The 23,539-nt window shown below is 48.2% G+C and overlaps 1 protein-coding gene and 1 long non-coding RNA gene across 10 annotated transcripts in view; one reads left to right on the top strand and one right to left on the bottom strand.

Moving 5' to 3' along the window:
- Miga (mitoguardin) overlaps positions 1-23,539 on the top strand; it is a 148,745-nt gene that overhangs the window by 83,653 nt on the left and 41,553 nt on the right. For all 9 annotated transcript variants that reach the window (XM_077628257.1, XM_077628255.1, XM_077628261.1 and 6 more), the window contains 2 exons: positions 8,210-8,319; positions 14,780-14,852. In XM_077628257.1, coding sequence (XP_077484383.1) covers positions 8,210-8,319; positions 14,780-14,852 — 183 coding nt within the window. The remainder of the gene's footprint in view (positions 1-8,209; positions 8,320-14,779; positions 14,853-23,539) is intronic.
- On the bottom strand, positions 20-20,638 carry LOC144094322 (uncharacterized). The gene is made up of 3 exons (XR_013306487.1): positions 20,418-20,638; positions 9,121-9,302; positions 20-7,827 (listed from the first exon to the last, which is right to left on the bottom strand). It is a non-coding gene; the product is annotated as an uncharacterized LOC144094322 (long non-coding RNA).

Genomic DNA, 23,539 nt, shown 5'->3' with positions numbered 1-23,539 from the left:
GTTAAGGGACGGGCTTGGGTAGGGCATGTAATTTATTTTATCCACAAATAAAACTGTGATGGAATTTTCCGAAAACTGAATGGTGGGCAATGCAAAAGGCAGCCAGTCTTACGACCGAAGCGATCTTGAGCGGCATCAGCTGCAGCCGTCAAGGTTCGCTACAGTTGTCCCGGGGGCGAAAAGGAGGCACCCTGGCGACCTATGGCAAGGGCAAGCGGAGCGGGTTGTAGTAGGTCTTGAGGCGACTGACATGGACAGCGTGGGTGGGGAAGTCAAAAGATGGCACAGGGTAGTGAACACTTTGTTGCACTCGGCCAACCAGCCAGACATGTCAGCGTTTCCTTCAAGTAGCTTCGTCAGGGGTGCAATTATCGACACAGAATTGTGTACGAACATGATGAAAAAATAGCACAAAAGCAACATGAGAGACGGAAACGGAACCACACCCATCCCTCGTGGTCCTTTTGTGCTATTTTTTAATCATGAACATTGTACAACTTGCCCAACTTCTGGCTTTGCTTTGTGTACAAAGTGCCGAAAATAAAAATACTGACCTGCGAACCTTTGAAGTTGCTTGAGCAAGACCGGTTTAGGTAACTTTGCCACAGCATGGAGCTTGGCCGGGTCAGGGGTAATGCCTTCCTTAGAGACGATGTGCCCCAAAAAGGCCAATTTCCGCGCTCTGAAGTGGCCTTCTTGGGATTCAGCTGTAGGCCGGCTTCAGTCAGGCAAGTCAAAACTTGCTGTAAGCGTTCGAGGTGTGTGGCGAAATCAGTTGAAACGGCTACAACGTCGTTCTAGTAGCAGAGGCAGATCTGCCACTCGAACTTCTGCAAGATGTTATTCATCATCCTTTCGAATGTTGCGGGTGCATTGCACCGACTGAACAACATCACGTTGAATTCGTAGAGGCCGTTGGGTGTAACAAATGCTACCTTCTCTCTGTCAGAGGCAGCCATTGGCACTTGCTAGTAGCCGAAGCGTAAGTCAAGGAACGAAAAGCACTCGGCACCATGAAAGCAATCTAGAGCGTCGTCAGTGCGGGCAGGAGGGTAATTGTTTTTGTGGGTAATTTTGTTGAGGTGGCGGTAATCGACTCGGATAGAACCATCTTTCTTCTGTGCGAGTACTACCAGTCGAAGACCAAAGGTTGTGAGACAGACGGATGACACCATGTTGCAGCATGTCCTCAACTTGTTCACTACACAACACTACCGCCGACACACGGTATGGCCGCTGCTGAAAAGGCAGGTGAGAACCGGTCTCAGTGCGATGAGCGATGGTGGATGGGGGAGTGTGGGTGGTATTGAAAGTGGGCTAAAAGCCTCTAGAAGAGTCGAGAGCTGCATCCGCTGGGTGGAAGGAAGACCTTGTCGATGGTGGCCTGGAAGAAGTCGTCTGGCAACGGATCAGGCACCGAATCGGAATGTCGAGTGTTGATACAGGGACTGCAAGAGGTCTCGGGAGCATCCAGGTCAGAGAGAGAAGGTGAGCACGTTGAATGGGACCAATATACTCGTCATGTAGCAGGGTAAGCGGGCATGGAGACGGATTGTAGGTGAGCATCTTTGTGAGACCTCCACATATGTCAAGAACGGCAGCAGCAGGTGTTTGTGGTGGGCAAAGAAAGAAGGCAGCATAAATAAGACGGTGACGGCTGACGTGGCAGGACATGAGAGGGATGCAAGTGCTGAAGCCTTTGGTGCGACGTCTTCAGCCAGTTGATCACACAGTGCAGAGAATTCCACCTTAGTGCGGGCACAATCGAACGCAGCATTATTTTTCAATAAGAAGTCCTACTCGAGAGTGACGTCATGGGAACAAGACAACAGGGCCAAGAACTCGACACTACAAAATATCTGCAGTGACGACCTGCGCTGTGCAGTCCTCTTTTCAGTAGCAGTGTGGGGCGACAAACCAGGAAATGATGTGGTCATTTTGTGCAAGCGACGGCAGAGCCTCTCATGAATCACTGACACCCGTGTTGACAAGCGCATATGCAGACCGACCATTGACAGTGACCGCTAGAAGGTTCGTGGGGGAAAGATGAGGCCTTGAGCTTTTCTCAGAGCACACAGTTCTTGCCTCATGTGCATTGGTGACAGCGAAAGGCGGCGTGCAGAAAGGGAATGACGGATCGTATATGGACGCTGGCGTACACAGTGCAGTTGAACAAAGCAGCTGAGGTGAGCAGGCAGAAGGCGCAGCCTCAGGAGGAGCAACCATGCGACGAGAACAAGGGCGGGCCACATGTCCTGTGTGTGCCAAAGGTTCTAATGTTGCGTTGGGGGAGGATGAAACGGAGCTGCTCGAGGAGGTGGTGCGTGGCGCAGGACATGCTGATTGGGTGGCAACGCCACAGGCCAAGGCCGCGCAGCTGCTGCGGTGTAGGCCAAAGGCGGCGCAACAGCAGTAGGTTGGCTTTACTGTGCCAGTGCTTCAACAAACGTCAAAGCAGCAACGGAAGGAACTTCAAGGGGGGCTGGAAGGGCTTCTGTGAGTTGGTCGTAGATAACCTGCTGCGACGTCGGACCAGGGGGAGGCAGCATCTGGACTCAGGTGGACGAGAGAGAGCTGGTGCACTACTTCTTCCCAAACAAACTGCTTGATCTGTGGCAGCAGTGGGGACTGTTTGGTGTCGGACGTTAAAGCCTCCAGAGGGTGTGAGAACACGACGCTTGCATAATTCATTGCAGCTCTGGCATCGGTGATGACGACAACGGATGCTGGATTTTGGACCAGAAGCATATAAAACGTCTCGTCGTCAATGCCCTTCAGAATGTAGTTGATCTTAGCGTGCTCAAGCATTGAAGCATCCACACGCTAACAAGCACCAAGGCATGTGGGAACACGACCTCCGCCGCCTGATCCAGGCTTTCGTCCTTAGCCAGGTAGTATACTCCCTGCCCTATCTCTTCCTCTCCCGAGTAGAGGAGAACAAAGTCAACTGCCTCATCCGGCAGGCGTACAAGACGGCCCTCAACCTCCTCCAGCACACGTCGAATGAACGCCTTCTTAAGATGGGCGTACACAACACCCTCGCCGAGCTCACCGAGGCCCATCGATCTGCCCAACTTGATCGGCTCTCCACCCTAGCCGGCCGTCACATTCTTGACGCCATTGGCCTACACCCCCCTGGCTATTATACCCACACCTTCTCCCTCCCACACCGCACACGGGACCTCATCACCATTCACTCCCTCCCCAAGAGCATCCCGAGCATCACGCGGCTCGTCGTGCTGCTCGGGCTGCAGCCCTACACAAATACTATGGCGCACAGCCGGAGAGCGTCTACGTCGACGCAGCCTCTTACACCTCCTCTTCCGCCTTTGCCCTGGCGGTAGTGTCCAATTCGTACACCCCTATTACGGCAGGCACTGTCATTGCCTCCACTCCTGCGGAAGCGGAGGAGGCAGCCGTAGCCTTAGCCATAGCTACTACATCGGCGACCCACATTTTCAGCAACTCAAAGACCGCGGTCCGTAACTTTGCGAAAGGCCGCATCTCCGAACCCGCTTTCCGGCTTCTAAGCCGGTCTCCCACCCCTACCCGACCTATTCAGCTTCTCTGGGTCCCGGCCCACGCCGGCCACCCAGGTAACAAGGCGGCTCATTCTTTAGCTCGAGGTTTCGTCAGCCGAGCAGGACCCGCCGACGCCTGGGGAGACGCTAGAGATCGAATTGTCGCGTATCACGAGATCACTCTACACTACCGTGAGCAACGGCTAACGTATCCCCCTCCGAACAAGTCTCTCACTAAATTGCAGCAGGTGACGTGACGACAGCTACAATCCCGCACCTTCCTCTCCCCTGCCCACTTAGCCCTGCTTCACCCGGGACTGTTCACGCCAGTATGCACCCTCTGCGGCGCTCCGAAAGCGGATTTTGCACACATTCTTTATTCTTGCTCTGAGCTCCTTCCACCAGCCGATTGGCAACTCACAGACCTCAAGCGATGGGAGTCTGCGGTGTCCAGTTCTGACCCGGCTGCCCAACGGCAGCTAGTGGACTGGGCTTTGGAAGTCGCTGAGAAGCATCACCTTCCGGCCACGACACGCATCCAAGAGCAATCCCATCAGTAGGATGTAACAATTAAGGCTTGCTCTACTTTATAAAGTTTTTCACCACCACCATCTTCATTATAACTGGTGAAATTCTCACCAGGCAGGTTCGCCCGACCACACAGGCGTTGCTGAGCATGCAGCTTGCGCACCACAGGCCGGCCAAAGACATTTGCAAAACTGCCCTTGAAGGCTGACCATGATGTGCTATCAGCCTAGTGGTTCCGGAACCTCAGGTTCGCAACGTCCGTCAGATAGAAGATGACGTTGCATAGTTTGAGGCCATCATCCGATTTGTTATGGGTACTGAAACGCTTGCACGAGGCCAACCAGTCTCGATGTTGTGGTCTATAGTTCCGCTGGAGACAGCAGGATCCTGCTGGCGCAAAGCTCCAGCGCAGATGATGGTCAGCTGTGGCGCGGCAGGAATAAGGTTGGAAAAGTGTACAACAGCTGGATCTTACCGGTACTGACCTACAGGGCAGGAACGTGGAGGCTAATAAAAAAGGTTCAGCTTAAGTTAAGGACAACGCAGCGAGCCATGGAGAGAAAAATGCTAGGTGTAACGTTAAGAGACTGGAAGCGGGCAGAGTGGGTGAAGGAACTAACGCGGGACATCCTAGTCGAAATCAAGAGGAAGAAGTGGGTTTGGGCAGGGCATGTAATGCGAAGGCAAGATAGCCACTGGTCCTTAAGGGTAACAGACAAGAGAAGGCAAGCGTAGCAGGGGTGGGCGGATGAGGTTAAGAAGTTTGCGGGGATACAATGGTGGACGGGATAGGGTTGATTGGAGAGAATGGGAGAACCCTTTGTCCTGCAATTAGGCTGATGAAGTAGCCATGGAGCATGCTGCACTTCTCAATTGTCCCATTGTGAAGCTACCTGGTAGCTTTGTTGTGGTTTTCAGCTTTTGGTATTAGTAGTTTGTTTTGCGCTCATAATTCACCATTACGATGTGTTGAAGTGGGTTTGCCTGTGATGTTTACTGCCCCTATTTCTGCAGTATATACCGTTGTTTCGTAAGACCAAAAATTTGAAAGTTTATTAGTTAACATTAGTTAGTTAATTACATTTTAACTTCAGTCTGTCACAGATGTAATGTCCACCTTGCTGTACAATCCGCTTGCATAGACGGCATTGTCATATCTTTCATGACGTTTCAAAGAATATCTGCCTAGATTTAAAGATGCCCTAGACACACACACAGTCAGAGAGACAGGCAGACGATACACCTGCTCCAAATGCTCATTTCAGAAAAAGGCTCCAAAGTGATTTGGGTCAGTCATAGCACTGCAGATGTATAGTTCCTTGGCAGGGAGTAATAAAATTTGGGAAAGAAACAAAGGCTAGAAATTCACTGAGAGAATAATCCAGGCCTGTGGTTTGAGGGATGAAATGCCGACACAGTAGAATTTCGATGATATGAATCTAATGGGATCGCGAAAACTTTTTATATCATTTGATACTGTGTCATTTCCAAAATGAGCAACATCCACGTGTAGAATGACGGGAAATGCATATGTACAGGTCTGTTTATATTCACAGCCACACACTGCTGCTCACTCCTCATGGTGCTTTGGTGATCGTATGGGCTACTCACACTTGATGTCAGCAATGAGTGGGCCACTGCTTCCAATGCACACTGCTGATGTGCAGGCAATGCTTGCTGGTTGAGGGTGCCGAGGGAGCATGTTTGGATTATTCCAAGTCCCACATATTGTACGCTGCAGTCAGTTTGCATCAGTTGTGATTGTAGCATCAATATTTGACTGTGTTTTGTCGACAGATTACCACAGCGCTAGGGAACACGGACGCAAGAAGACATGCAAGACAGGACGGGTGTCTTCTTTTTGGGTCCCGTGTTCCCTATCGCTTTGGTAATCTGTCGATGAAAAAAAATGAACCAACTAGCTCGGACCAAAATCGTCTTCAAGAATAAACTGTATTGGATGAGTATATGAATCTATGAGGCATGCTTGCTTCCCGATGGGGGATGCAAATTCTCGTTATGAATAGTAAACGCAAAGCACGGCAATCACACGGGGATGGAAGAAGGGTGACGGACATGCGGTGCCTCCAACTAAAATTTATCAGAAAGATTGATCAGAATATATATATACTGCCACATATATTAAGGAGTCCAAATTAAATTTTAAAGGAAAGAGGTGTGAAGAAGATGATGTGGATTAACCGAAGAATAAAGAAGAGGAAGAAGAAGCATTTGGTGAGGTGGAGAAAGATGATTGGTGGAGAAGAGAATGAGGTGGAGAGAGATGATTGGTGGAGAAGAGAAGAAGACGACGACAAGGCTTATGTGGACTAACACCGAGACTATAAAAGGGCGAGTGAGAGCGAGGCACCAGGGAGAACAGAAGAGAAGCGGAGGCTCCGGCGGGTCAGGGACACTTTGGCTGGAAGAGAGCGACGCTGGCTACTGCTCCGGTGAGCTCGCGTTCTACGGCATCGCATCGTGGACTTCCTGCCGTGCCTGAGCCCATTCCGGGGAGTCAACGGAGGACGCTACCACCTACGGACAGGGGTGTCTCCAGCGCTGTTGTCACCCATCCGGGTGGTGCACCCGACGCCAACAGCACCGGCATCACCTACACGGGCGCTTGGACGGGGAGCTTGTACTACGCAGCCAGTGACGCCAGCCCAAGCGAGTCGAACACCGCCTCAACGCCGCCTACTGGATCCATACAACGCCGCAGCCACACCGAATCAAGCGTGAGCACGAACGCCGACCGCTAATAGTAGAACGCTAGTAGTAGACGCTGGTAGCAGTGTGCTCGGGTCGTGTGTAGTCATAAGTCTTTGTGTTTGTTAGTTTTGTTAGTTTTGTGTTCTAGTGCGTGTGTCATGTAGGGTGTATTAAATGTGCGTTTGTGTGGGTACACCTGTCGCCTAGTCCATTCTTTCGGTCCGAGTGTTCTCCGGAGAGATCCGTGGCATATAGGCACGTGAAAGGGCAGAAGTTGGTTTAGGTGCATGGTGGAAAAAGTGCGAAAACAAAGACGGAACGAAGAAACAGCAAGGATGAGCGCTACACTCTCAGCTGAACATTTATACCTAAGAAAGCAGCCAACACAAATAGCATAAAGTGTGGTTCTTGCTGAGATATGTAAAATCTCCTTTCTTGAAAATGGGACTGATGGACCTTCATAGCTTCTCTTACTTCTCAGGTCTGTCCGAAGGGGCCGCCACCCCACCCTCACAGTGAATTGCAAGCGTTTCACAAATTTAATGCGCTGTGTTTGCCACGCTTTACGTAGACCATCCCGCACCCACATTTTATTATGCCCTGATCAGCAATTTGTCATCAGATGACCTTACATAATGACAAAACATCATAAAAGCGATGTTTGGAGGACCATAATTTCTTTAGTTTGACGTTAGGTTTGTTGCATGTTTGCACTAAAATTCATCACCTCAGGTAGGAATACTTGTTTTTTTTTTTTTTTTCAGATCTAACTTGGTTGGCATCAGTCACCTTTCTCCTAAAGTTGGGTATTTATTTGCAGGGCTCCACAGCTTCGATGGAAGAGGAACATTTGTGCAAGTAAATACATGGTGTTGATGGAGATGTGTGAGGTGGCGTTTAATGGGATTGAGGGCCGGGGTCTCCTTGAGGCAAAAAAGTTTGTGATCCCCTGCTTTAAAGATGGCATATTTGGGTTGTCAAGATGTACTGATGCCTCCACAATCTGTCGTAGAGAAGGTTCTCGGCTTTCAAAAGGTGGGCCTTTGTTGCTTGTTTCCAAATATGCCTGCAAAGAAAGAGCATGCAGGCTTAGAGCCCCCTGAAAAAAGATCCAATTGGCAATGACTGGCTGTCTGTATAGTGGAGCATGACTAGTCCCAGTATGAGCTTGATAGGAGGCATGCTTGCTCTATCACTTAGTCCCACAAAGCCCACCCACTTTACGTGTTGGCAGCTAAGAGAAAGCAGCAGAGAGAAGGCGTGCTGTGCACAAAGGGAAAACCACAAAAAGAAAAAAGGTGCCGTTTTTGCAAAATGCACACAGGCTAGCGTAGTTGGTGAAGTTGGTAGGCTCATCTTGCTGCGAAAGATGAGACACGTGAAGGAAGTGCTCGTGTGTTCCTTCAAGAAGCATTTTCACCTCTGACCTGAGCTCCCATCATCTGCAGGTCGCAGTGCTGTCCGAGCTGAGCACGGTGCCCCCAGCTGACCAGTGCGCCCTCTACAGGGAGGCCCTTGAGCTGCTCGACCGAGAGGGCATCCCGTGTCGCTCGGACAGGTGAGGTTGCCCTCCCTCAGCAGACTGGTGGTAGCTTTGGCGCTGATGCACCATTTTTCATGCGACAGCGCACAAGCTGGCTTGGCACTGTGTGTTGAGGATGCTGCCTAACTGGCTTTTTTGTGCCATCCACAATGGAAGAGGTATTACGATCACCATATTGATCAAACTGCACTGTTTTCGCATGCATTTTTAGCAAAATATTATTCTACACATCCAGGCTACTTTTTTTTTTTTTTTTGCTAAAAAGACTTAGTGCCAAAACTTGGCGTCTCTCTTACTGTGTGCTGTCTGTTTTGACTATGCACTATCCTCCCTGCAAGTATTGCTAAATTATCATGCTATATCGTATGAATCTGTTATACAAGATAATGAGGTTCGCCTGTGCCACATCAAAAGGCATGCATTTATGAACTAAACAAGCCCAAAGCTTAGGTTGTTTATAAATACAAAGAATATTTTTGCAATACACCTGCTCGGTCCAGCAAAATATGCTGGCTGTTGTGTGGGCTTAATTTCCCAAGGTTGCACGTGGGCTATGAGGTCTCCCGATTAAATTTGGCCACTTAGGATTTCCGACACTTGTTTCTGCCTTTCAGCTGCCGCAGTGGCTTCGTGGTTATGCTGCTGACCTGAAAGGCGTGGGTTCGGCACTTCAGGGGAGGCGAAATGCGTATCCCTCATAGCCTGAGGCGCTTTGGAACATTAAGCCCTATAAACCATTAACTGCGGCTTCGGCGGGTATGTTTCTCTCTTTACTCGCCATTTGTTAGTGATGGCATGGAATAAAGCGTGTGTTACCTTTTCGTGCACTTGTGCGTGCACTCCGAGACACCCTTAGAGCTTCGGGGGGTAGCGGTCTCAAAGGAGAGGCCGTCGACTCAGCGTGGCAAGCTCAGCCAGAAACCAGCTACCCAGTGACGAGGGTGGTGGTCGTTTGGTGCCCAGCTTTCGCCGGTCGCAAGCCAGAGAATGGGTCGGAGCTAAAGTTCATACAGCAGAGAGACGACACAGAGGATTTCCTAATCGCTCATATGAGCGCATACAAGATGATTTACAATACAATGTAACTCATGCAAATTAACACTACAATACAACAAAAAGCCTTGCACCTAAAGTGCACTAATACAGGAGAGAGACAAACAATACACAATTTGTTCATCAGACACTGCAACACTCTGACGACCGGAGGATCCGACGGGGGCCATTTTGAGGACAACCGTGCGCTCCTTCGCTTGTCTGTGTCTAGGCAAGTGGTATTCAATTCAATTCCATTCAATTTATTTTCTTTCCATGGAAAGGGGGAGCTGAGGCAAAAGGCTGACTTGCCTGACAAAGGCCTCAGCACCCATATACAGTTGGCAATGCAGTGGCAAAAAAAAAAGAAACAAAAAATGTTATTTGTAGCGTAAGTTCGGGAAAAAAAAAAGAGCACGCATATGCAGGTTGTAACACACTAATGCACAAAAAACAATTTGTAACACATACTTTTCTACATGAAGTTCACAGAACAAGCAACACAACCAAGATTTACTCATCATAATACATAATCATCAAACAAAGGATGAACACAGTAACTGCATGGAAATCTGGAGTGAAATATTATGAAATATGAACGTTACTACTTATTAAGTAATGTTTAAGGTTTTTATTGGACCACGAAGTTGACGAATTGAAGTCAAGAGGTGGCGGTAAATTATTTATTGCTGTAGGGATTTGATAGCGTAGTGTCTGTTTACCGTAATTGGATCGGATTTTAGGAACCAGCTTTCTTTGCATTCTGAAGTGGTCTTTTGTGGAAGAATTGTCAGGAATGGAAACATATAGTCGGTTTTTGTGAATATGTTGAAATAGTCGGAAGAAGTATATCTGATCTGCCTTCAGTATGCTGTGTTTGATGAACAGTGGCATTGATCGGAGGTTTCGTGGTTGGCCGTGATACCCTTCAATTGCTCTCAGTGCTTTCTTTTGCATCGTAATTAATTTTTTTGTAATTGCCGGAAGTTGTAGTTCTCTAGACAAGAATGCAGTAAAAGATTTTGGAGTAAAACAGTGCATAATACATTGATATCTTTAGCCACATAGGTATGATGTGTGGGATACATTGGTATCCCCTCCTTGTCCCCTGCGCCAGCGGCGACCGTGACTTACACGGGCGCGCTGGCCACCAGGAATGTGGAGAGAAGGCACCCCTGCGACTCTGCTCATTTCCGCCCCAGCACTGACGTGACGTCATGGTAGCGCGCTGTCTTCTGCGGAGAGGGTGGCATGCCTAAGCTTGACGGCAACAATTTGCTGCTAGGGAGGCAATGACCAAGGGTATAAAAGGGGGGAACGCGCGGCGGGAAGGGACTCTCGCTGCCGGACCTGACCTCAGTGCCCCACGGACCCGTTTCGCTGCCCGCTGGCCCCCGAACACCAACGCCAGACGACGTCAACAACCTGGTGAGCTGCTGAACATCTATTTTACGGATAGAACATTCTTCCGCAGTGTGCTTTACCTCGCATTTGGATAATAAACTATTTCCTAGCGTGCCCTGCCGTTGCCTATTTCGTCCGGACCTGCCGTGGCTGCGACTCTGCACCACGGGTTGGGGAAACGTGTTGCGTACTTCAATAACGCCTGCGTGTGGCTGGCACGGAAGCTCGCCTTCCTGGCCGGCTGGATGCAGAGTGACCCCATATCTTGTCACCCGAACGTGGGGTGAACTAGGTAATTGAGCAGTGACCTTTGTTCGAGCGAACGACTGCCATCACCCTAACAAAGGATGACAGCCGGTAGACCTGACTTTCAGTCTTTGTTCATGCTGTCAGAGCCAGCGGCACAGAACCAGGGCTCCCTATTTGACACGCCTTTGGAAGGGTTTGAATTTGTGAATCTTGAGCGTTCCACGCGGAATAGCCGAGAAGCATCCCGTGACGCATTGGTAGGACTTAGGCCTGGCATGGGGGGCTCCACATCGTGCACCTCGCCGCTCCGCGGCGCGAACAATGAGGCACCTAGGCCTCATCATTCGACGCCATCAGTGGCTGCGCCCAATTCCGTGGGCGTTAATCCGCAATCATCCGAGGTGCTCTTGCAGAACGGAATGCAGGTTATGCAGAGTCTAGCGAGTATTTTGCAAAACAATTTGCAAGCCCCGGCCCAGTCACCACATGTTAGGATAGACTTGCGTACCTACACGGAGTACCATGACACTACGGGAGTAAATGAGTACCTTGACCGTCTGCTGCATTATCAGCAAGTGACAGGGATCGCAGACGCCGAAATGCTCGCCCGTTTTGTGCCTGTTTCTATGACGGAGCAAGCGGCTCGCTGGTACCGACTAGCCGGCAACCGAGCGAGGACAATGGAGGAGTTTTGCGCAAGCTTCCGCAACGAATTCCTTCCCGCAAACTATGAGTGGCGTTTGAGGAGAGAGCTGGAGCTCCGAACCCAACACCCCGACGAGTCTCTGTTAGAGTACGTCCGAGCGATGGACGAACTTTATCACCTCGCTGACCCTTCCGCCACGAACACGGAGAAAGTTGAGTGTGTCACGAGACAAGCGCACCCGACTTTCACGGCCTACCTGAGAGGAGTCAGGTTCAGAGATTTGGATGAGCTGGCAGCTGAGGCGAAGCGCATTCAGGGAGACATCCTCTCTGCGTGAGCGTATCGGCCGCCCCCACCCGCATCGCTGTCATTTGAGCCGCGCTGTGCGTGGAATGGCAGCTCAGTGCGCAGTTCATCTAAAGCTGAAGCGTCAGCACGGTTTGCTGACGAGCGTGTCCCAAGGGGTTGGGAGTTATCCGACCACGCTTTGGACCTGTTCAGCTACGCATCGCTAACAGCACACGCTGCCGCAGAGCGGAACGAACCGAGGCGAGATCGCGAGGCCGACACGTGGCCGCAACACAACATTGCATGTGCTCATATTTGCGTTCCCAGCAAAATCAAGCGTGCAGAATTATTTCCAGGGCTTCTGGATCAGCTCTGTTGGGCTTTGGTGGCTATTTGGACACAGCAGGAGCCATTGGCTGGGATGGCAGGGCAAAGGACGAGAGGCACACTGTGCTCTACCAGGCCCATCATCAGAGTGTATCGGCAATGAAGAGGCCAGGAATGGTTCCATCAGCCACCCATCAACTGTCCTGAGACGGGTGCACGAGATTACTGGAGAGATGCTCATTGCGGTCAGCTCGGATACAGAATGGGTGGAAGCCCATTTGTTCAGTCGGCAACCTCGGAAGTCGCGATCCACAAGCTTTGATAAGTGCTTGCTCCTTTCGGACTGCCACAAACAGAGGTATCAGCCCACATTTACAAGCCAGCAGTTTTCAACTCTTTTGGTTTTTAACGGCATTTCACATGGGCGTTGCGCACCATACTATCCCGAATCCAATGGATTAGCAGAGCGGCAGTTCGGATAATTAAAATAGGACTGCAGAAGAGGTTGGCCGAGGTTTTGACAGGGTATCGGGTATCAGATTTGCTCGCACGTAAACGTGGACCTCGGCAAGCATTCCTCATCCCAGCTTTGACAAAAGTGTGCCCATCTGGATGCCAGAATTCGAAGGAACATTGTCAGCAGTACTGCAGGGCCACCCACTCATCTGGGGGAGATGATGATGCAAGCGGCTGTGATGTCATCGATCCTGCCCTATATAGGTCACCCGTGAATGAAGACTGTTGCTTTTAGATAAAGCCTCGATAATTCAAACCCTGTTAATTTCTGTGTTCTCTTATTTGTTATGCGAGTTTGACCGACTAGTTCAAAGCAGTGGCCTGCACCAGTCCGGTTAATTAAAGCATCTGGGGTGCTATGCAGTGTCGATTAGATGCCGACACTTGATATGTGAAGCACCGCAGCCGCAATGTGCTGCTGTCGGAGGGTTAGGTTAACGACAAGTAAAAAAAACGACCATCCTAAACTGGGGGTTAGTCTATGCACGGAACAGACATACTTGCGGGTGCTAAGGCAGTTTTCGACGAGCGGCATGTAGTACACGCCAGTGCCCGTTCTCGGCAGGATGCACATGGCTGCAGGCGTTAAAAAGAAACAGTTAGTTGATGTACAAATTGGTTGCGCTATAGAAAATTTAGATTGCAACCGTTATCTGCCTCGTTCGCGCTGGCAGTCGCTTCCTTGCATGAGCAGTACGTAACGCAAGAACAAACTCCGAAAATGTCAGAAGCGTGCGTCATGTCGGAATCCGAAACTACAGGATCGTCTGCACAGTTTGGTTTGCCACTAGTCGGTCGGGCTGCACATGAGTGTGGGAGCCAAGGTGGAGTGTCATTTGTTTGCTTTTGGTCTCCACTTGCATCAGACTCCTGCCCTTGTGAGCTTATCGTTTATTGCTTTCAGCGGCACGCAAAACAAAGTGTGGGGGAGGGGTGTATGCGTTGACTTATATTTGCAGTCTTTTTTTTTTTCTCCAGCAAGGGCTATTGATATAGACTTTTATGTGGCAGTATGTGGCAATTGCAAAGTTTGCCCAGTAAAGGTAGCGTGCTTGGTTCTGATGACTTGGAATTAACTAGGTGTATGTGCATGCCAGCATGTTGATGCCAGCGCTCGTGCTGACAAGCGCGCCAATCAAGAGAAGAAAGAAGTGTTGTAGAAGCACTCGTCCATGTGTACGCTGCTGCTGACTCTCGGCCGCTTAACACCAATGTGACAATGTCATCATCGTACAGGATCTCGATGAAAGGGAAGCTGAAGAGCATTACAACACAGTAGCAGGGGTTGACACTGAGCAAGTTGTCAGCAATGTGCAGGTGTCATCAATGCAGGTAGTTGTGAACCTTTTAGCTCATTTGTACCTTAGAGGGGTGCAGGCCAAAATTGTAATGATGCATAAGATGGATTACCGTTCGCCTAAAACCTCTAAATAATTTATAATCAATGTCTTGTGCTGTTTCAGTTACAGCTGCCAAACTATGACTGTGGTGTCGCAGTTCATTACAGATCACATGAGGTGCGAGAGAACTGCGATGCAACCACTGCTTTTGTGTGCATTCCTTGTCATTCCAGCTGTTGAGGTATATTGCTTAAGCACTGTATAGTGAAATAAAACGACGAATCTGCAATTCAGACCATGAGAGTAAAATAGCTCACAAGACAAGAATTGGGCAGAGTGCATTTGGCAGGCACTCGTAAGAAGGTCATGACCTGAGTCTCCTTGAGAGGAAAGTACCTGCGTTGTATCTTGTTAGTGCTGACCTACTGGGCTGACCCAAATTGAGGAAAGCTATGGAAAGGTGTGACTTTAACGGGTGTGGGTCAGGGAACAAATGCGAGCTAATGACATCTCCAGTGAAATCGAGAGGAAGAAATGGGCATAGGCTGGAAAACAGGTATAATATCCTCCTGCAGTGCAAGATCCTGCTTTTAGGGCACTGTTGGTTGTGCTTGGTGTGAGTGTTGCATATGGCAGGGTGTAATGAAGAATGAGCACTGTTGTTTGCATGCAGGGCGGAGGTGGTTCGGTGCAGCTCTAAACAAGATTACCTGGCCAAGATCCACTGCATTCGGCTTGCCTTCAAGGTGAGTGTTCTGTTTTTGTGCTGTACATCCAACAGCATGCTTGGCAGAATGACTGAGCACAGGGCCTTGGACAGCCCTGCACAGCCACTGAAATTTCAACACTTTCACTGCTGAACAGGCTTGTAAACTGTTTTTGGCACAAGGTCTAAAGAGTTTTTGTGTTGTCCTCGGCACCAAAATAACTTATCGCTGCACCTGGTCGAGTGACAGCAAGGACCAGCTTTGTCGTTCATGAACGCTCCGCAGAAGCTGCTATGCTTCCTTTCTCCTTGTCTCATGCTGCTGCCAGGCTCGGCCTGCTTTAATATCAGTTAATCTTGTGTTTTTGCTTAACATGTCAGACCGTCAAAAATTGGGCAAAATTTTGAACACCTGACACGAGAACATTCAAATTCCTTATGCACTACTGTTTTCTGAACAGTAGTATAGAACGTCTTATTCTGATTTTTGTCATCATCATCATCATCAGCCTGACTACGCCCACTGCAGGGCAAAGGCCTCTCCAATTTACCCTGTCCTTTGGCAGCTGGGGCCACCATATCCCCGCAAACTTCTTAATCTCATCTGCCCACCTAACTTTCTGCCGCCCCCTGCTGTGCTTGCCTTCTCTTGGAATCCACTTCGTTTCTCTTAAAGGGGCCCCGGAATACATTTTCAGTGTATTATTTTGCCTGTTGGTTGCATAGAATGAGTTATAGGGATGCTATTAGCATCGGTCGTACCGCACATACTGCGGTTTTTAATATTTTAATCCGCTCGCAAAAACAAATTCGTGGCGCTGACGGTGTCACCATACAGTGGCGGGTTTTAGCAGCGGATATGGCATCACTTGGTGGCAGCTTGATGATTTGACAAAGAGTAAAATACTATGAATTGTGTTAATAACTAGAGATACGTTTTGTCAAGTTCTGTGTTTTATATTAAATTAACAAAACCAACTTGTTTGCCCTAGATAAAAGCCCTGTAAATAAAGTAAAACAAAAATACACCACCAGAGGCTCTGGCTGCCTTTTGCAACGAAGGACTTTGTGCCTCTCTGTAAAAATCCTACGACCTCGCACTCAACACTTATGGCTACTCTCTGTGTATCTGAGGGTGGCTTTGCGGAATCGATCCGATCAAGCCATTGCACTCTATAAGTGTTTGTTTTGGTTCCAAGGAAGGATGCATTCGTTTCACATTTAGCAGGCAGTGTGCATCGTCAGCTTGTGGAGGATCACTGGGTGGCGGCGCCAGATGGCGCCACGTTCCCGTCAACAGCGCTCGCTCCTTGCTCGCCGTGGCCAACCAGCGCGCTAGGAGCGACGGGCGATGGTTGGCGGTAAGCAGTAGCGGTACGCGCTATGCTAAATGTGTCTGATATTTTGCGCAGGCTGTCACAGCGTCACTGTATCTTGCGCTCGAGTTCAGATCTATAAGTCAGGGAACATCACTGATCAGTGTTCCCTTCTGCATCGTCGACGTGACGGTGAAGCATCGCTGGGTCAGCTGGACGTTCACATGGTTGTTGTAACCATGCAAACGGCACTGCCAGCCTTGGCATGAACGAGTTACAGAGAACAGGCAACCATGGAGTGCAAACTTCCGCCACGTGCTCAGATAGGCTGTTTTGATTGGTCGCACTAAGTGTCGTCATTGGGAGAGTGAAATGGGAATTTCTTCTTCTTGATTTTTACTTCGATGTTATTAACCCGCATTTGTTCCCTCACCCACTCTGCCCGCTTCCAGTCTCACGACTTAAACCTATCATTTCTCCTTCCTTGAATTAGAGAAAACCTAGCGCCAAAACCATGCAAACCACAAGGACGAACGACGACGAGACACAAGTGCTATGTCTCGCTTGTGTCTCGTCGTCGTTCGTCCTTGTGGTTTGCATGGTTTTGGCGCTAGGTTTTCTCTAATTCACGTATGCACCAACCAGTCCAAAAAGAGATGTTAATGCAGTATTTCTCCTTTCATAGATCGCTGCATTGTCCTTAACTTACGCTGAACCCTTTTCATTAGCCTCCACGTTTCTGTCAAGGCTCTTAATTGGGCTAGTTGGTTGCTATAATTCGACATAGTGGCTAGCGCACAATTAAAATGCAAACAGAAAGAATCCAGACAGGACAAACGATAGCATTGCTAGCGTTTGTTCTTTCTGGATTCTTTCTGTGTGCATCTTCCTTGTGCACTAGCCACTATGTAGAACTCCACATTTCTTCCCCTTAGGTGAGTACCGGTGAAATACAGCTGTTGTACACTTTTCTCTTGAGGGATATTGGTAAACTGCCACTAATGATCTGCCATATGCGCTCCACCCCATTTTAAACCTTCCTGATATTTCCCTCTCATGATCCGGATCAGCTGTCACTACCTGCCCTGAGTATTCCTTTACCACTTCCAGCGCCTCGCTACCAGTTGTCAATTGATGTTCTCTTGCTAGGCTACTGAACAATACTTTGGTTCTCTGCACGCTAACTGTAAAGTAAAAGCTTTACCACTCCTTTCCATAGTTTGTTCTGCATGTGTTCCATAACCACTTAACGCCGCCGATAAAGAGCGAAAGCGAAGGAAAGGCGCATAACTGGTCCCCTGGGACAGTGGACACCTCAGTCGTGCTTTAAGCTATGTGGCAGTAGTGACAAATGGGCGCTGCATGAAAGTTCTGGCAGAAATGGGGCACTGAAGCAGTGTTCATTGGCAGTGTTGTCAATCAACACTGTAGACTCCAATGATTTTGAGGAAAGGATGGGCGCATAACTGGCTCCCTGGAGCAGTGGGTTCCTCAATGGCGCTTTGAAATATGTGGTAGTAGTGAGAGAGAGATGCGGGCTGCATGCATTAGCGCTGACAATGTTGTGGCAGTCAGGCAGCACTGCAGATATAGGCCACAGCATTCATTGGGTGACCAACTTCTCGCGATCAACCATTAATTTAACTGCCACCTGCCAGGATAGCAGGGTGGGCACGCGGCCAATCCAGTGTGCGGAACATACACCACAGCTTTCTCTCTCTAACCAGATTCAGCAATAGTTAAACCGAAGTTAATTTTTTTAGACCCACCATTCTGCTCTACCTGTCTAACTCATTGCTCATTGTTTGCAGTTCACCTCCTGAGTGACTTAGCAAGGCATTGTCATCATCGAATCGCAGATTTTTTAGGTATTTTTCATTAACTCTTATACCCAACTGCTCCCAATTCAGGCCTCGGAATATTTCTTGTGAACAGGCGGCAAATAGCATCGACAAGATCTTGTCTCCTTGCCTGACACCCTTCTTTTCATCATCATCATTATCAACCTGACTACACCCACTGTAGGCCAAAGGCCTCTCCCATGTTTCTCCAGTTAACCCTGTCCTTTGCTGGCTGCGCCCACCCTATGCCTGCAGACTTCTTAATCTCATCCGCCCACCTAATAATCTGCCGCCCCCTGCTACACTTGCCTTCTCGTGGAATCCACTCCGCTACCCTTAAGGACCAGCGGTTATCTTGCCTTCGCATCACATGCCCTGCTCAAGCCCATATCTTCCTCTTGATTTCAACTAGGATGTCATTAACCCACGTTTGTTCCCTCACCCACTCTGCCCGCTTCCGGTTCCTTAAGGTTACACCTATTGTTTTTCTTTCCAAGGCTCCCTGCGTTGTCCTTAACTTAAGCTGAACCCTTTTCGTTAGCCTCCACGTTTCTGCTCCGTAGGTGAGTACCTGCAAGGTACAGCTGTTGTACACTTTTCTCTCGAGGGAAATTGGTAAACTGCCATTCATGATCTGAGAGAACCTGCCATATGCGCTCCACCCCATTCTTATCCTTCTAGTTGTTTCCCTCTCATGATCCGGATCAGCTGTCACTACCTGCCCTAAGTAGACGTATTCTTTTACCACTTCCAGCACCTCGTTGCCAATTGTGAACTGCTGTTCCCTTGCTAGACTGTTGAACATTACTTTGGTTTTATGCATGTTAATTTTTAGACCCACCGTTCTGCTATGCCTGTCTAGCTCATTGATCATGAGTTACATACAGTTCATCTCCTGAGTGACTTAGCAAGGCAATGTCATCAGCAAATCGCAGATTTTTTAGGTATTCTCTATTTACTCTTATTCCCAACTGTTCCAATTCATGCCTCGTAACACCTCCTGTAAACACGCGGTGAATAGCATTGGCGAGATCGTGTCTCCTTGCCTGACGCCCTTCCGTATTGGAATTTTATTCCTGACTTTATGGAGGACTGTGGTAGCTGTGCAGTTTCTATATATATCTTCCAGTATTTTGACATAAGGCTCTTCTACACCCTGATTACGCAATGCCTGTATGACTGCTGAGGTTTCCACTGAGTCGAATGCTTTCTCTGGTTATATTCTGCGCATTTCTCTATCACCTGATTGATAGTGTGAATATGATCTATTGTGGAATATTCTTTACAAAAGCCTGCCTGATCATTTGTTTGATTAAAATGTAAGATTGCCCTCTGACACTATTAGCAATTACCTTAGTAACTACCACCCCGCAGGAGGGCGTTGGTGAGTGGCGACACCACGGGTTCCCGAGCATCCTTAGGGACATTCCCGCAGGGGGATGATGGTGAACCGTGCATCACCACGGACCCGAGCACCCGCGCCTCACCGTGCGTGGCATCGCCGTGTCCGGGGAAAAGGGGATCCTGGTGGTTGAGCCGATGCCGAGCGTTTGGACCTTTAGGGCCCCTCGGCGGAGGCAACACACCACTTTGGCCCCAGCTTCCTGTAGACGGCACCTCCGGCCTGACCCGACCGGGGGGAATCGGCAGTCGCCTTTTCCTATCCTCCCCTCCATCTTTCACGTTCCTATGTCTTTCTCACAACTCTCCTATCTTCTACTCGCTTCTTGGTTTTTCCTTTTTTCCTGGCGGCGAGGGTTAACCTTGTGTGACCAACTACCCTGAGTTGCGTCATATTTGGTTAAAGTTGAGGTGTACAGCTGGCATGGGCAGGGCTTGCTTTCAAGTGCCTGTCCCGTCCCCTTGTTGGACTCCGTGGTGGGTGGCTGGCACCATGACCGAAAAACAATTTTTTTTTAAAACCTGATCGCTCTCTCAAAAGAGGGCGGAACGAGGCAGACAACTTCTTTCAAAAAAGAAAAGTAACTTTCCCCAAATATCACGTGATCCACAGTGAACAACAAGATAAACAGGCAAGAATAATATCCCCCTTCCTTGTGTCAAAGTGCTTGACTGAAACCTTAGGCATTGGCTATAAGCTGTCAAAAATGGCCAGCGGCGACTTATTGCTCGAACTGTGTGACAATGTCCAACACTCTAAGCTCTCCAACCTAACGTCCATAGGGGAAATCCCGGTCTCCATGGCTCCTCATCGCTCACTTAACACTGTCCGAGGCGTAATATCGGAAAATGATTTTCTTCACATAACTGAAAAAGAAATGCTCGAAGGGCTCATCGACTAAGACGTCATAGATGTCCACCGAATCAAAATCCGGAAGGACAACAAGGAAATAGACACAAAACACATGATCCTGACGTTCAACACCAGCACCCTGCCCGACACAATCGACGTGGGATATTTGAAAATCAATGTAAGACCATACATACCAAACCCTCGCAGATGTTTCAACTACCAAAGGTTAGGCCACGGCTCACAGAGCTGCTGCGGTCGCAAAACTTGCGCAAATTGCGCAAAATGTGCCTCGAATGATCACCAGTCTGATGTATGTGACACAGCCCTGCTCTGTGTAAACTGTGAAGGAGAACATGCTGCATACTCCAGGGCGTGTCCGTCCTGGAAGAAAGAAAAAGAGATAATCACCATAAAGACAGAAGAAAACATTTCATTTAAAGAAGCGACAAGGCATTTTGCGCTTACAAACACATTCTCCTTCACAGCAAAACAAAACTTCGCTGATGTGGTGCGCAGGGGCGTAGCACCACACAGCACTCCGGCACCTGCCAAGGCCGCTCCCACCGAGCCTATGGCAGGGTCAGCCATAGATGTGGGAAAAGATGTGGGAAAAAGTTCGTAGATTCAGTAGTGACCATACCCTTTTCACACTTCCTCTATTGACTACACCTGGGACACAAACATCATTAGAGGAACAGGCCAACATACTGGGTGAGCATTTTGCTGAAGTTTCCAGTTCATCCAATTACACAAACACGTTCCAGAAGCACAAAGCAATAGCTGAAAAACAAAAACTTCCATTTGCAGCAGGTATGCACGAGGACTACAACCAACCCATCACACTCCACGAATTGAATAGGGTATTATCTTCGGGTAAAAGGACAGCACCAGGCCCAGACAATGTGCATTACACTATGCTCGCCCATCTCTCTGAGGCTGCCGTGCAGGCATTGTTGAAATTCCTTAACAAAATATGGACAACTGGGTATATACCTGAGGAGTGGAAGAAAGCAATAATAGTACCTTTTCTGAAACCCGGAAAACCACCAACAAGTCCTAACAATTACAGACCGATAGCCCTCGTCAGCTGCATTGCTAAATTTTTCGAAAGCATAATAAGCATTAGACTGACCTTCACACTTGAATCTCGTCGACTCTTAGATGTACATCAATGTGGATTTAAGAAAGCATGCTCGACCACTGATCACCTTGTCTGCCTAGAAAACACCATCCGGGAGGCGTTCATCCACAAACAGCACTGTATCGGGGTCTTCTTCGATTTGGAGAAGGCCTATGACACCACACGGAAGTTCGGCATCCTCCATGACCTAGCAGAGCTAGGGATCCGCGGCAGATGCTGAACTGCTTGAACGACTTCCTGACCAACCGCACATTCAGAGCCCGTCTAGGAGCAACTCTGTCAATGACATTCACCCAAGAGAATGGCGTACCCCAGGGATGCATTCTAAGTACTACACTCTTCATAGTAAAAATGAATTCTTTGGCCAAAGTAATACCCAAGTCCGTAATGTATTCAGTTTATGTAGATGACCTACAGATAGCATACACTTCTTCCAGCATACTGTCCTGCGAGAGAGAAATACAAATCACACTAAATAAACTGGCTGCTTGGGCAGAGAAAAATGGATTCAAGTGCTCTCCTCAAAAAATGGTAGCTGTTCTGTTCTCATTACAACGAGGCCTACAGGTTGATCCCAACCTGTGCTTGAATCAAACCACACTGCCAGTCAAACAGGAACATAGATTTTTAGGCGTCACTTTTAACAAGAAACTTACATTTCTACCACACATTAACAACCTTAAAAAGAAAGCATCCCAAGCCCTCAATGTATTAAAGGTACTCTCGCGAAAATGGTGGGGGTCCAATAGAGCATGCCTATTACAAATATACCGCTCTTTGGTGCGCTCCAAGCTGGACTACGGGTGCATAGTATATGGTTCAGCAAGAGCATCCTACTTGAAATGACTGGACCCTGTTCATAATCTTGGTCTGCGCCTATCAACTGGAGCATATAGAACATCCCCGGTAAATAGTCCTTATGTTGAAGCTAATGAGCCCACACTAGAGGATAGAAGAGTCACACTTACATGCACGTACATCCTAAAAACCCAGTCTCTTCCTAAACATCTCTGCTATCCCATTGTTGCCAAGTGCCCATCTAGAAGATTATTCAATAATAAACCACATTTTATCAGGCCACTAATAATGCGCTTTGAGGATAAATGTGAAGAGTTAGCAGTGCTGGATGCCCTACCGAATATTGCACAAAGACATGAATATCTGCTACCATGGTACAGCCTCCCTACGGTGTGTGACTTCATACTGACACACGTAAACAAAGAGCAAATGCCACACGAGCACATACTGCAAGAGTTCTTTGCACTACAAGAAAAATGACACCTACACTGAATTTTACACCGATGGCTCAGAAACAAAGTCATGTCGGAAGTGCATTAATTCAAGGAAAAAATGAAAAAATTATACGATTACCACAGTATGCATCGGTATTTACTGCGGAGTGTTATGCCATCTTTGTAGCCGTAGAACAAATAGTAAAACAAAACATAAAAAATAGCATCATTTACACCGATTCACTGAGTGTGCTCAAAGCGCTGCACTCTACAAATGCTGCTGAACCCATAATAGGAAAAATCATACATAACATAGTTAAATTATATTCTGCTGGGTCCCTAGCCATGCTGGAATTTTAGATAATGAGAGAGCAGATGCTTGCGCAGCGCAAGCTCGAATTGGTCATATAAAACAAGTTAACATGCCACAGAGGGTTTTCTAATTTACTGCACAGTAAACTTGGGCATAAGTGGCAGGTTTCATGGGGAGAACAGACAAACAACAAACTACACTCTATAAAACCTGTTTTGGGAGAGTGGAGATCATCTAAACATCAGGAACGTTTTACAGAAGTTATTTTGTGTCGACTACGCATTAGACACACACACCTTACACACAACTTCCTATTGACCAAAAAAGACAAACCTCTCTTCGAAATGTGTGGCGATGAACTCACGGTAGACCACATTTTAGTTGTATGCACAAAACTGAAACAACTGAGGAAAAAATATTTCACAACATTCTACAATGAATACATCCCACTACACCCCATGTTACTTTTGGGTGATCAAGCACTGGTTGATTTTTCAAGCATTTTTAAGTTTCTCAGAGAAGCCAATGTTTTAAACAAACTTTAGATATAAAAAGCGTAACCTTTAACAAAAGCTCTAACCGTGTGCTTGGCACATCATAGCCTCAGTTGCTTTTGCGCCATTAAAATCA

The sequence above is a fragment of the Amblyomma americanum genome, chromosome 6 (assembly GCF_052857255.1).
Source record: "Amblyomma americanum isolate KBUSLIRL-KWMA chromosome 6, ASM5285725v1, whole genome shotgun sequence".
NCBI classification, from domain to species: Eukaryota; Metazoa; Arthropoda; class Arachnida; order Ixodida; family Ixodidae; genus Amblyomma; species Amblyomma americanum.
The sequence above is the reverse complement of the archived record's forward strand: the minus strand, read 5'-3'. Positions and strand labels throughout refer to the sequence as shown.